The sequence below is a fragment of the Cyprinodon variegatus genome, unplaced genomic scaffold (assembly GCF_000732505.1).
Source record: "Cyprinodon variegatus isolate N-32 unplaced genomic scaffold, C_variegatus-1.0 Scaffold68, whole genome shotgun sequence".
In the NCBI taxonomy this organism is placed as follows: domain Eukaryota; kingdom Metazoa; phylum Chordata; class Actinopteri; order Cyprinodontiformes; family Cyprinodontidae; genus Cyprinodon; species Cyprinodon variegatus.
The window spans coordinates 1,624,160-1,637,258 of record NW_015150521.1 but is presented as its reverse complement, the minus strand read 5'-3'; the positions used below and the strand labels follow the sequence as shown (position 1 = coordinate 1,637,258).

General features: G+C 37.8%; 1 protein-coding gene across 1 annotated transcript; it reads right to left on the bottom strand.

The window, feature by feature from the left end:
* Positions 1–376: 376 nt before the first annotated feature.
* LOC107083039 (retinol dehydrogenase 8-like) lies at positions 377–10,339 on the bottom strand. The gene is made up of 6 exons (XM_015371977.1): positions 9,973–10,339; positions 7,420–7,581; positions 6,333–6,512; positions 1,646–1,739; positions 1,365–1,548; positions 377–1,261 (listed from the first exon to the last, which is right to left on the bottom strand). Exons 1-6 carry the CDS (start codon positions 10,076–10,078, stop codon positions 1,037–1,039), a joined length of 951 nt encoding a protein of 316 aa, XP_015227463.1. The 5' UTR covers positions 10,079–10,339; the 3' UTR covers positions 377–1,036.
* Positions 10,340–13,099: the final 2,760 nt, after the last annotated feature.

The window sequence follows — 13,099 nt, the reverse complement described above, 5'->3', positions numbered from 1 at the left end:
ATATATATATATATATATATATATATATATATATAGCATCACGTGTAAAAGCTAAATAAAAAAAATCTATGGCAATGTTGCAAGGACAATATCAGGGAGAGACACTAATGGGCTGGAATATCAAAACTCTCAAACATATACATACAGATGAATGCAATAGGACAGATGAGCATTGATTATAAAAACAAGCATTATTTTTGTATTAAAGCGTGAAAATGGACAGTTTTTCAGTCGTTAAAAAGCCAAAAACAGTAAAACACTGCCCCCTATTGGTACAAAATCTGTCATGCAGATACTTTATCTTTTAGTTTGCATTTTTGACAAAGATGACCTTTCTTGTGGTAAGTCAAAAAAACTTTATTTTAAAATCAATCTTCAAAATGAAAACAAAAATCAAGCTTGGACCTGTTTGAACTTTTTAAAATAAAGAAAAAACAAACAAACAAACATTTCATTAACCAAAAGATTAAAAATATGATTAAACAGCAGTTATGACCACAAGTAAACTACAAAAAGTTGGCATAAAATTATCAAGACACATAAAAAGCAGAATTGTATATTCTGACTCTGTAATAAACGTCTGAGCAAAAAGTTATCTTGGCTACAAAGTGTTACTAACCCAACGTTTCTTACAATTTCCTTGTTTCACATGTTAACTGAGTTCAGTTTGTGCTTTTGTACTAGTCCATAAGATTTATATATCATGTGTATTCCTCTGTGCTTCTCTTAAAAAAAAGAGAGTGATATATGGTGGGGTTTTTTTTTCATAACATTATGCAACAGGACAATATTAGCATTTTTGTATCCCTATCATGTGACAAATTTTTCTCTAATTAGGGAACCCTGGATATACCATCTCCTCAGAAGAAAAAATGTGCAATTGCGCGTTATCGTCTGTCAAAGCTTATCACAGTAATATCTTAGAACTACAAGTAGCTCTCTCACTTTGAGCTTTATGTCGTACATTACCTGCTCAGCCCAGAACCTTGCATAAAGACTCTAAGGTTTTGTGGCAGCGTAATACTAAACACTGTATTTATGGAGAGATGGTGCGTCTGCGCAGGCAGCTACATGTCAGGCATTTCAGGATGCTCATGGTGATGTGCATGAGAGGACCAAAATTAAAGAGCAAGTTGTAGAAGGTGTTCACAGAGAGGCCGCCGGTCTCATCTGCGTATTTTAAGGCCACGATGGGCGTGTAGAGGCTGTTGGTCAGATTCCTAAAGCGAGGCCTTTCTGACTCAATAATCTTTTTAGTGCACTGGAGAAAGAAAACAGTAAATTAGAGATGAGGATTGTGATCATTTAACAACTCAAACTTTAAAACCTGAACAAGTTGGTCAATCAGACTCCCATTGCCTTACTTTAGCTATGTCCTCTGGAGTCTGGCCCATGGCTTCAAATATATCTATGGACGATGGAAGGTAAACATCTTTAAAATATCGAACTGTGTCTGCATCAACTCCTGGAAAATCCATCTTAGCCACGTCTTCCATCATTTTCGTCTCAAACTCAGTGTGCACAGGGCCAGGCTCTATCATCGACAACCTAATGCAAGTGGACACAGAAAGGTATTGATGAAAAGAAAGATTAAATATATAAGTAGATCAAGAGAAGATTGACCAAAGGAGTGAGGTCAGTTTACCGGATATTGAACTTCATCAGCTGCACAGCCATACTTTCACAGAAGCCTTCCATTGCAAACTTAGAGGCTGTATAAACATCATTGAACACCACCCCTGGTTTAAGAACAAAACACAGCCGAATAAAGGATATGAATCAATAACACTAAATCAGTAAATTACAGGAACGCCTGGGAAAAAATAGAATACAGAAAAGGATCAATACTTTTGTTTCTCATTACAGAAAGTCAAACTTATTCTATAGATGCATTAAAAAGAGTGAAGTATATAATTTTCTTTTATTTTAAATAATTATAGCTATAGATAATAAATTGCCTTAGAAAATCTGAATACTGAGAAAAGGTGAAATCTTGGAAATCTATGGTCACAGTCTAATCTGCTCAAAACATCTGCAAATTACCTAAATGATGATGCATCAGAAACAGGGATGACCACAGACTTGGGAGGATTGTCAATTTACATTAATGTAATAATTTTACAACTCAGGGTGGAATTAGTACATCGAGAGTCACTATGCAAAGACAAATCAAGTGTCTCCTTTAAGTTAAGAAGAAACAGAAATGAACTGAAGCTCAGTGGTCCAGAGTCTTTTTTAATGCTTGCATTTCATTTGGAAATCATGAGTGGACAGACACCAAATATTTTTTTATTAAAGTTCAATATGAGGTTTCCACAGTCAGTCCTGATTTGGGTTGTAATGTCACCTGCTGGTATTTGTCTAATACATATTATAAAATCTGTAGTAAATAGAGCCCTTTACCGGGAAATTTTAAAACACCTCATGTTTCCCTGTGCTAATTAACTTTACCAGAAGCTGGTTATATGAAGCCTGGCCAGCCAAACTAATTTATGCTGTGTACACAGCATTATAGTCTGGAAAGGAACGGGCAGAGCCTGATATCAAAGGTGGGACTAACACAGCCAGCGGAAAAAAATAGAACTAATCAGATAACCACTGATGTGAAGCAAAAACATCTTTTTTTAAAAGAAAAGCTCTTAGAGCAGCCAGATGCTTAATATTTAACAATATAAAGAGCTCTTTTGGGACACAACAAAGGGTATCAATAAAATATTACTCCTTTGCAGCTGCGATCTTGACTGTTATGGTTCCAGAAAAGGGCTGCTGCATTATGGACCCTCTTCCCACACTATACTGATCTAGTATGTTCAAAACTGTAAAGTATTAAGCCTTACAAGACTGACTTATACCCTTTGCAAGTCATTCTGGCTGATCGTTACTGTGCTTGACTGAACCACATAGAGAATCTTCAGAGTACTGTCAAGAGGAAGACATGGTACGCAAGAACCAACAACATTAAAAAAACAACCGCCCATGGCTCTGCTGGTTTTACGTCAGCAGAGCCATGGGCTGTTTGTCTCCATAAAATATCACACAGAATCTTAGTTTTTATTGATTTTATATTCTAATTTTATAAGACAGATAGTGATTTCACTATTTGTAAGCTATAATCATAAAAAATGAAAAGAAAAAAGGCCTTGGAATATTTCACTCTGTGTTATGAATCTCCAAAACATTTTGTAGTGAGTGACTAAGAATGCTGAACTTTTTCCAGTTTCATAAGAAGTACCTAGACAATCCGCATCTAGAGGGGAACACTGAGCAACCATATGAGAGGTACTCAACATATAGCTGAACCCAGATATGTATACTGTATAAAACAATGCAGCCTTTGTATTTCCTTTCAATCTGACATTAAATCAGACTAAATATTTATGTTTTAGGTAATTTGCAATAAGCAAAATTATTTTTATTTACTAAATGTTAAATTAGTAAAAGATAAACCTTTTTATGTTTTACTTTGTTCTTTAAATTCTTAAATTGACATTCATATCTGTTTTACAGGCAGTTGATGTCATGATGTGGCCTGTTTGCTCTACCTAATTAGTAATTCCTCTCACCTGCCGTTTTCCCTCCCTGCCTCAATTATAATTTATTCCTCTCACCTGTTTCCCTCTGGTTTATATGCAGTTCAGCCTGAGCATTCAGGGCCAGGTCATTGCTTGTCTTTCTGTCAGTCTTTCTGTTCAGTTTTATTTTATGGTTCATGTCCTGGATCCTAGCAGCCAGTGCAAAGAGGATTTTAGTGTTTGTCTCGTCTCCTGATTGTCCACTGTTCCTCCCCTGCGGAGTCCTCTGGGTTTTGGCTCATTATGGGGGGAGGTTCAGCTTTTATCCAGTAAGCCTGGCTCCAGGGAGGAGACCAGTTTAAAGTCCTGTTTCAAGTTCCGGTTCCTACGTCCTGTCTCGGCTACCCTCTTCCACTGTGCCTGCCTGTCTGCACCTGATCCTGTCTGCTCCTGTGCCTGACCACCAGGTCATGCTTCTGGTCCCAGTCAGACTCTGAACCCTCCTGGAAGCCTGTGCATGTCTGGAAGTCTGGATCCTGCCATCTGTTTCTGTTCCTGCCTGATCTGGATTCTGCCTGTTCGGTCTGTTTCTGTCTGTTCTGGATCTCTCACCAGGATCGGCTTCCAGCCTCACCTCTGGGACTGCAGCACTGGGGACATTCGTGGTCTGGAATGTTAAACCAGGTAAGTGACCAACACAGTTAATCTTATATCAGTTTATCGTGGTCACTTACCTGTGTTTCCTCCCTAGAGTGTGTGAGATTGGGCGGTGCCCCGCCCCCCGCCTGCAGTGTCCGCGAGCCACAGCTCCGCTTTTGTTTTCTTTTATTTAATAAACGTTTGAACTTTCCTACTGACTGTCTCTCCTTGAATACTGGGTCCATCTGTCCTCGGTTCATGACAGTTGACCCAGAATCCTGCTGCCCACATCCTCACTAAAACTAAGAAAGTGGAGAACATTATTCCAGTTCTGGAGTCCTTACACTGACTCACCATATCTAATACAATAGACTTTAAAAGGCTTCTGTTCATCTGTAAATCGCTGGTAACAAAACATATAGCTTAGTTGTTGTCACTGTACCAACCGCCCAGACCTCTCAGGTCATCTGCCTTAAATCAGCTCTAAATAGCCAGAAACTTACATAGAGAGGCAGCATTTAGTTCTTGTGCTTCACTAATCTGGAATAAACTCTCAAACTGTAAAAATTGCTGAAAACCTAAATTGCTTTAAATGAATATTAAAAACACACTTGTTAAGAGTGAAACATTTTTAGTTACCAGCCCCACTTTCCTTTTATTTCTTTTTTTTATTATTCATTTTATCCTTTTTAATATAGTCATTTAATTAATAATTTATATTACCTTAAATTATTTCTGCTGCCTTTATGCCACTGAAATTTACTTTTTTTATTTTTAAGTATAGCGTTTTGAATTGTTTTACCATTGAAATGTGCTATATACTTAATCTTGCATTGTCTTTAAAATGTAGGACTGGTTTCTAATGTTTTATTTATACTTTTACAAGCTTCTTGTAGTATTTTGCTAGAATTGTGGCCTACTCTTCTTGACAGAACTGGTATAACTTTTTTCAAATGCCTTTTCAGGTCTGCAACAATTTTTTTTCAAGGGGGCTAAGATTATGGCTATGTGATGGCCTCTCCAGTACCCAGACTCTTCTGTTCTTAAGCCACTTTATAACTAATTTGTAGTTCCATTTCCACAAGGAACAATCATTTGTGCCCAAGCTTTAAAATCCTGGCTGATGTCTTCAAAATGATGCTTCATTATTTCCACATAAGAGCGTTTTCTCATGATGACATCTATTATGTGAAGAGCATAAGTCCCCTCCACAGCAATACACCACAACAACATAACACTGCTACCATAATAATCTAGGGTTGAGCTTGTGTTGTCCGGTTTTCCAGCTTCCCCTGGCTTATAGCGGATGGAAGGCCTTTTCTTAAGGTGGGAACAGAAAGAACGTATAGTGAGGTGGGAGATGATATGAAAATATGAGAGGCAATGATGGCATTAAGGTTTAAGATCGGCATTAAAGTGGTAATAAGGAAATTGGAGAACTGGGGAAATGAGGTGATGCTGCTTTGTGTATTAACCAGAACGTTTGCCCCAGGCGTCCACATTCAAACAGATACATCTAAAGAATAGCTTGATGTATGTGGGAGTCCAAACTGTTCCAGAGAAATAAATGATATGAGGTGAACAGAAATAATAAAAGTCCCATGAACAACAACAGACATGTCTCCAAAAATCTGCCTTTACTCTATTATTGCCCAAATCTGGCCTTTTATTGCCTTTTGGAATAATAGAATTTACATTTTTAAGTGACCTTTCAGCCATTATTGATCAAGTTTTGTTCTTCCGTCACAAGGACTTTAGCTTTGTTCAAGGGTTACTAAGTAGATTTTCCAGAGTACATTGATTGTTCTCTGGGCCACAGACCTAGCTCCATTTCTACATGTAATGGAACTGACTATTGGGGTTTATATTCATTTTTCAATTGACCTTATAAATGTGTTGCCTTTAGGTGTCAGCAAGCTTTCCTGTCATATTGCATAATGTCCCAAAATAAGACAATGTGTTTAGTTATTTTAAAATACTGCATATCAACAGGTGTTATATAAATTCACTTAGGTGAAGCTTACTAAGCCAGCTTAATTAGTTTTAATATAAGACTTTGTTTTGAAGAATCAACAATTAGCGATTGTTTCTTCATCAGTACCAAGTGTTAGGCTAAACTAACACCTTTTTCTTGGATCGTATTTGAAAAGTTTTTTAAAAGGACATTTTGAGAATTCATACCCTGGAGACCCATTACACTGCTCATGACCACAATGTGTCCCGAACGCCTCTTCTTCATGTCTGGCATCACTTCTTTGATCATACGAACCACTCCGAAGAAGTTGGTATCAAAAACTCGTTTCATTTCATCAATGCTGATGCTTTCCACGGGTCCAAGCAAGCCCACACCTGCGTTGTTGACTGAGAAGAAGCACAGAGACAGAGAGATGACTCCTCTCCTATGATACTGTATAACAGTGTCAGCCTTTAAAAATCTTCATCAGTTAAGTCTCTTCTTGTTAGAATAAACACAGATTGATCACCTAAGCTATGACCCGCTCATGCCACCAGATGTCAGTGTGTGACAGTTTTGGGGAGGTGTGATGTAACAGGAGTCCTTGCTTAGGGGCCTCTGGGTTTTGAGTAATTATGTGAAGGGGGTGTAATGCGGGATGGAAGCATGTTTATAAATAGATGCTTTATCCAGACTAAAGGTTTTAACAAGTACTCAAAAGAGGTTCTTGCTCAAGGGTCACTAATATGAAAACATGCCACACACTGCAGATTAAAATTCATTAAAGTGTGCTATTGACCAAACAGATAATCTCAGTTTTGGTATTATTCCCCTTCTTATTTTTCCATTTTAGAGAGCCAATAAGAAAAATAAAGTGCTGTAAATAACAAAGTTTAGAAGCTGTGTTTTTTTTTTTTATTGAAATGCCTGATGATATACGATCTTGCTCTTTCTTTGGGTGCAAAATTTAACTGGCCACTGGAATTTCAAGACTTCCAGTCCCCTCCTTCCACCCACTCAACTGCAAAACCACAGCGAGTGAAACTACAGCCTCGCTTTAGCCTGAGACGCTGGTGTAATAAGCCTTTACATACTTTAATAACGGTTAAATTATTAAAAAGGCTGTATTAAACACTGAATATTGCAACAGGGAAGTAAGAGCATCTAAGCTATTGCTAATTAAAGTTATGACTAAAAATAATTATGAACTGTTTTAGACTACATGGCAAAAGAAAATGCAGATGTTTAGTTAATACAGTAGGGATTAGTAGATATTTAAGCAGTTTATAGTGATCCTTTGTGTGCAACACTTACTTAGAATATCAATGTGGCGGTCTTTAACATTGTTAATGCACTCCTTCACAGAGTCATCGCTGCATACATCTAATTGGAGCAACATCAGGGTCTTCCCATATGCATCTCCAGCTGCTTCCAGAAGTTTATCCTTCTTCTTTAAGTCTCGCATGGTAGCTATAACTGGTTGATAGAGACAAAAAGTAATGAATAATTAAAAACGGCATAAAACAACTTAAAAATCCTCTAAATCAGTTAACAACACTTAAAAATCCTTCCATACTGTGCTAGTTTTTTAACATGATTGTAATTTTGGAAATAATGTGGGATCAACAATGTGTCGCTTTTACTTCCTTAGTCCAAGCAAATATTTGCAGACTGCATTTTAGAGTAAATAGTTTTTCTGATTAAAGCACCAAAAATATTGGGGCTATTTTAGATTAATCAAACAAATACATTTTTTAATTAAAAGAGAGAGAAAACTCACAATACAGTCCCCTGAAAAAAACATATTTATTCACTTTTCTTTTATTCAAAATATATTTTTTTCTTTCATCTCCAGTTACAGGGCTGCTTTACAGCAGCATGTGCCGCCAGCTAATCTAAACAGATGTGCAGGACACACTGAACTAGAAGATAATTACTTTCTGACGCAAACAACAGTATATGTGAGTCACTGAAATGTGGTCAGAGAGACCAAAGGACTCCACAAGTAACTGAAACTTTCAAACTGGAAGCATCAGCAGAAAAACACTTGTATAGTGTTTGTGAGTGAAACCCAGGGGAGGGGAGGTCAAAGTTCTTAAAAGGAGGACACACCTGTAACAGGACACAGATCGTATTTCCTCTGAACTTTAAACACAGGACAGCACTAACCTACATACAACGCAGAAATCCATCACATATGCATCAACTATCAGCAAAGTGCTGCTGGGGTTTTGTTGGCCTCTTCCTCATCCTGTATTTAGATGTTGCTTAACAGGCGAATGAGTGACAGCACTATTGCGCAATGACAATAAGCAGAAGCAAACAACCTTTAATCCTACATTCAGTCTACCTGTTGTCCTTCATAGATAAAAGCAAGGTCTAATTTAATTCCTCTATGAACATAAACAGAGCTTGATAATTAAGTTAAAAACGAGACCAGCCCCTTTAAGGCAATATTTCATCAAGCTTGGAAATGAAGGAGGACCTTTATCTTTTAAATGTCTTTGTATTGGCTGTTGTGCATACACCTTGTTAGTTAGCTATTATTACTATTTACAAAGCTGGTGTCTACATAAGCAACAGAAGGATTTACATGTTGAAAGAGAGGTAAACAAGGGACCCATTGTTCTCCTGGTTCCTGAAGGAAATACTTCTGGGAAGCTCAAACATTCTAGAAAGAGCTGCATTTGAGGGGGAAAACCCGAATCCGTTACTAGAGCCGTCTTTAAGCTCACTTCATGCCACTGCAACTAATTGTTACTCAATGCACAATGCGATATCTGGTCACTGATGGGTTCTCTAATCAACAGGGTTGAACAGCTCTCTTGTTCAGCTGCGCTTGACTGAAAGCAGCTCACAGTGAGATTTACACTAAGGCTGTGGTGGGAGGGGGGGAAAGGGAGCAGTGAACTGTTTTTGTTTTGCTCATCTATTTCACAGCAATACATATCTTCAGATCCCAGTGGTTCAAAGCAGAAAGAGGGATCTTAAACCAAATGCTGCAAAAAAAAATGTCAACACTGATAGTAACGGCTTCATTGACCTGTGACTGTAACTGTAGGATACAGGCTATAACAGAAGTGATGGATGGTTTATCTTCTGACACATTCATTGTGAAACGACAAACAATATCAGTTTTGTGGAGATTCACAGCCAATGCAAAAATCCTTTCATGGAAAACTCCCACAGTGGTGTCTCACACACTGAGAGGTTCCACAAAGCAAGAAAAACAAAAAACAAAAAGAAGATTTTGAATTCAGTCTAAATCTCTGAACTCAGATTAATGATGTCTGGGAAGCTGAGAGGAAACATTCAGACAGACAATGTCAGAGTGGGACACCACAGCTCCCCTGTGTACCAATGGAGACTTCAAACAAGGCCCCTGCTCTGGAGTGAACTCATGCTTGTACAGGTCTCAAACTTTGTCCCCCCTTTTCACACTGGCTCCAGTGCAGGGACTATGGGCACATTAGACACGGCACTAAACTGGAGCAGGCCCTCTACAATTCACAGCAATAAAAGAGGGCTTTGTGCAGGAGAAGTCACTTGAAAGAGGAACTGACAAGACTCCTTTTCTGAATCCTGCCTGGCAAGCGGCATCCTTGCAGAACCTTGTGGAAGCAGTCCTTTGGGATGACAATGGATGAGCCTATATGAACACTGTTAAAATGGGCTCCACGACATATCAAGTATGAGCGCGTTCAGTCAAAACAAACTGTATGGGGTCGCGACACCAGAGTGTTGCAGGAAAGTAAACACGGACAAAGTAGACTTTCAAACGACCCCTTTTTACAGCCCTGCAACTGATAGGTCTGATCAAAGAAACAATGAAGAATAAAGCGTATTTCTTTTTCTTTTTTTTTTTACCATGGTAACGCTTCTTTTCATCTTTGGCCAGCGTGACAGCGATTCGTAACCCGATGCCAGAGGAGCAGCCGGTGATCAGCACAACTTTCTGCCCACTGTTCGCCATGTTCCGCTGTGTTTTCCAGCGCTGCTGCTGCTGCTGCTGCTGCTGCGGGAGCCACCGATCACCGCACTTTTAAAAAACTAAAGCGGATCATGAAACCTCTGCGGCCATGTGATTGCTCAGTCACATGGTCATGTTGATCGCAATCTGGAACCCAAAACGACGTGACATAAGACCTTCTGGAGTTTAGATCTTAATGGGTTTCTATCGACTAGGGGGGAAAAAAGCGGTGCCCTGTTAATCCTGCAGAAAAGTGCGGACGTGCACGCGCGCAAGTGCGTGTTTTTGTGAGGGGGCAGAGCTTATTAGATTTGTGAGCTGTTGACCCCACCAACACATAACTGTAATGTTCACTCAGTATTCCTGCAATATTTTATTAGTGCAGATAGTATATTGTTGTTTTCCAGCTAATATTTGGATAAATAGTTGAAGTAAACGTTAAGCATAAAGATCCACTTGTTTATTTTACATTCAATTTTCATATTCTTGATTAGAATTGTATTACCAGCAATACTGTTATCTTTGGATTTTGTTCTATATGGATTAGTTGTAACTCAGCTCCTCTGACCTGTTTTCAAAGTGGTGTTAAAAATGAAGCTTCGTTCACTGTGCTGTACTGCCATCTTGCGTTAAGAAGACAAATTGTACAGTCAGGCTACACGTTTAGTCGATTAGTAAACTTCTCCAATTGCAGTAGGCAATAAGAGGTCAAACTTGCCAAGATATGAACTCAGCCAATTCTTTCTTTTCTCTTGTGGAATCCTGCAGCTCCCTGAAAAAGCCTGTCTAGTCTTGGCCTGCTGCTAAAAGTGATGCAATCGCTTGCAAACTTCAGTATAAAGCTTCTGGTGTCAGACAGATGAGTTTTCAGTAGGGAACTTTGCAGCACACGCATACATAAGTAGGGCTAAGTAGTTCAAATTGTACTAATAAACTGGGCTGTTTGAATTTGAACAGGGTGCCAGATATTATGCATGTTTTACAATTTTAGTTCTAATAATACCATATGTTAGTTTTTCCAAAATGATTTAACTTAGTTTTTTTTTTTTATTTACTGGGGAAGAAGTGCAGCTACTGCTTACTGAAGAAGATTAGGGCCACTGAAAAGAAAGTTAACAGATTTTTACATTTTATTTCAGTTTAATATGGCTCTCAGAATTCTGACTTTAATCTCAGAATTCTGACAGCTAACAAACATGTTAGCATCAAGCCATAGCCATGTCTGTTTTAGAGACTAACTCTCTTGTTTTAATGACCTTCTGCTCCTCCATTAATGAGGGGACCCCTCGGGCATGTAAAAAGTAGCCTAATTCTGTAATTTTCCACCAATGTGTCACTGGCCCTCTCAAACAACTCACATCTTTGTCAGTAAAGCTGAGTGCTCTTACATCTCTTCCTTCATGGTGCCAATCTAAATTAAGATCCAAAATTCTAAGATTAAAGTCAGAATTCCTAGATTAAAGTTAGAATTCTGAGAAAAAAGTCAGAATTCTGAGATTAAAGTCAGAATTCTGAGAAAAAGTGAGAATTCTGACTTTTTTCCTGTATTAAACTGAAATAAAATTTAACAATCAGTTACTTTTTTTTCTTTTTCCAATGCCCCTAATCCTTTTCTGTAACTGCTAGAGACAGAGGTGTAGCCAGAAAATTTTATTAGGGGTGGCCAGTCAAAAAGCCAATGTGAACTGAGGGGTGGCCAAAAGCAGATAGGCGCCAGAACCTCAGGGTCCATCTACACTGTTCCAACAGGAACAAGCACAACATCCATATTTTCAAAATAAAGTCAAACTATGCTTTCCTACAGCTTTTTGATTACAAATAGACGCATATATTTAAATGTCCATGCTGTCTAAAAGGTATAATGGACAAAATGTCTGGGGAAAACATATTTTCCACTGTCATTACTTACCCACTTTTATCAAAAATTGTTCTGCATAGCATTAATATGACATGTACTAATATCTACATTTAATGGATTTTGAAGTTATTATTAAAGTAGTTATTTATCTATGATTTCACTGAAAACTCCTTGATGACTAGCAGAGACATTATTTTCTCTTTACCCCATATAACACAAAATTAGGGTCTTAAAAGAGCATGAATTCTGTATATATAAACTTTAATGTCAGTATTTTGATGTGCATAATTAACCACAGCGTTTTAGTTGTCAAGTAACTATTAATATATGAAAAAATTAAATGTTTAATAAGTTTAAACATTCCTCTTGATAGTATTACTGCTGCCACTGTCTGTATTAGATGGCGGGAAAAAAATGGTAGGGGTGGCCACAGGGGTGGCCAATGAGAGGCTAAGGGCGGCCATGGCCACCTCTGGCCCCCCATCTAGCTCCACCCCTGGCTAGAGAGGTTTCCTTCAACAAGACACACTTTATTTGACCAAGTTGCTATAGGGAAAAAAACATTAATTAAACCAGACAGTAACAAAAGGAAAAGGAAAAACTAATGAAGGTATTCTAAAAGTACTTCCTATTGAGTTTATACTTAAAAAAAAAGTGACTTGTGCTCCTAAAATAAGCTAACTTTCAAATTATATTATTTTTCACTGAATATGATGCCTTGTGAGTTCTGTAGTCTAATATGCAGTCGCAGTGTGGGTTTTTAAACCTAAAACAATTTAGTTTGCATCAAGTATTTTGTTAAAATCTAGTATGTGTTTTTTATTGATTGTTTTGTTTTTTCAGTTGGAAATAGAACATAAAATATGTTGTCTCTTTTTATTTGATAGTTAAAACTCTCCAAACAGTAGACTTTTATTTTAAAAGATACATTTTTATTTATTATACAACATGTATTAAAACTGTCCTTAGCCTCACTATCCCCTCTCAGCCCCCACGCTGAAAATACCAACCATCAGGTCAGAGTTTATCTTAACTGCATTATTTTCACCGACGTGAAAATGTACATATTCTATGCAAAGCTACATTAATATTAGATGTTTATTTTCAACTGGAAATGAAAAACCGAGGGAATGTCACTTGCATAGAAACATTTCAGAGAAGAAAAG

Bases quoted from the DNA above. Each gene is read 5' to 3' on its own strand.
- LOC107083039 (XM_015371977.1), bottom strand. From the start codon at position 10,078: ATGGCGAACAGTGGGCAGAAAGTTGTGCTGATCACCGGCTGCTCCTCT. The intron at 1,549-1,645 runs GTAAACTGACCT...CACTTGCATTAG, and splicing joins CTGATGAAGTTCAATATCCG to GTTGTCGATGATAGAGCCTG. The intron at 1,262-1,364 runs GTAAGGCAATGG...TTCTTTCTCCAG, and splicing joins CTCCAGAGGACATAGCTAAA to TGCACTAAAAAGATTATTGA.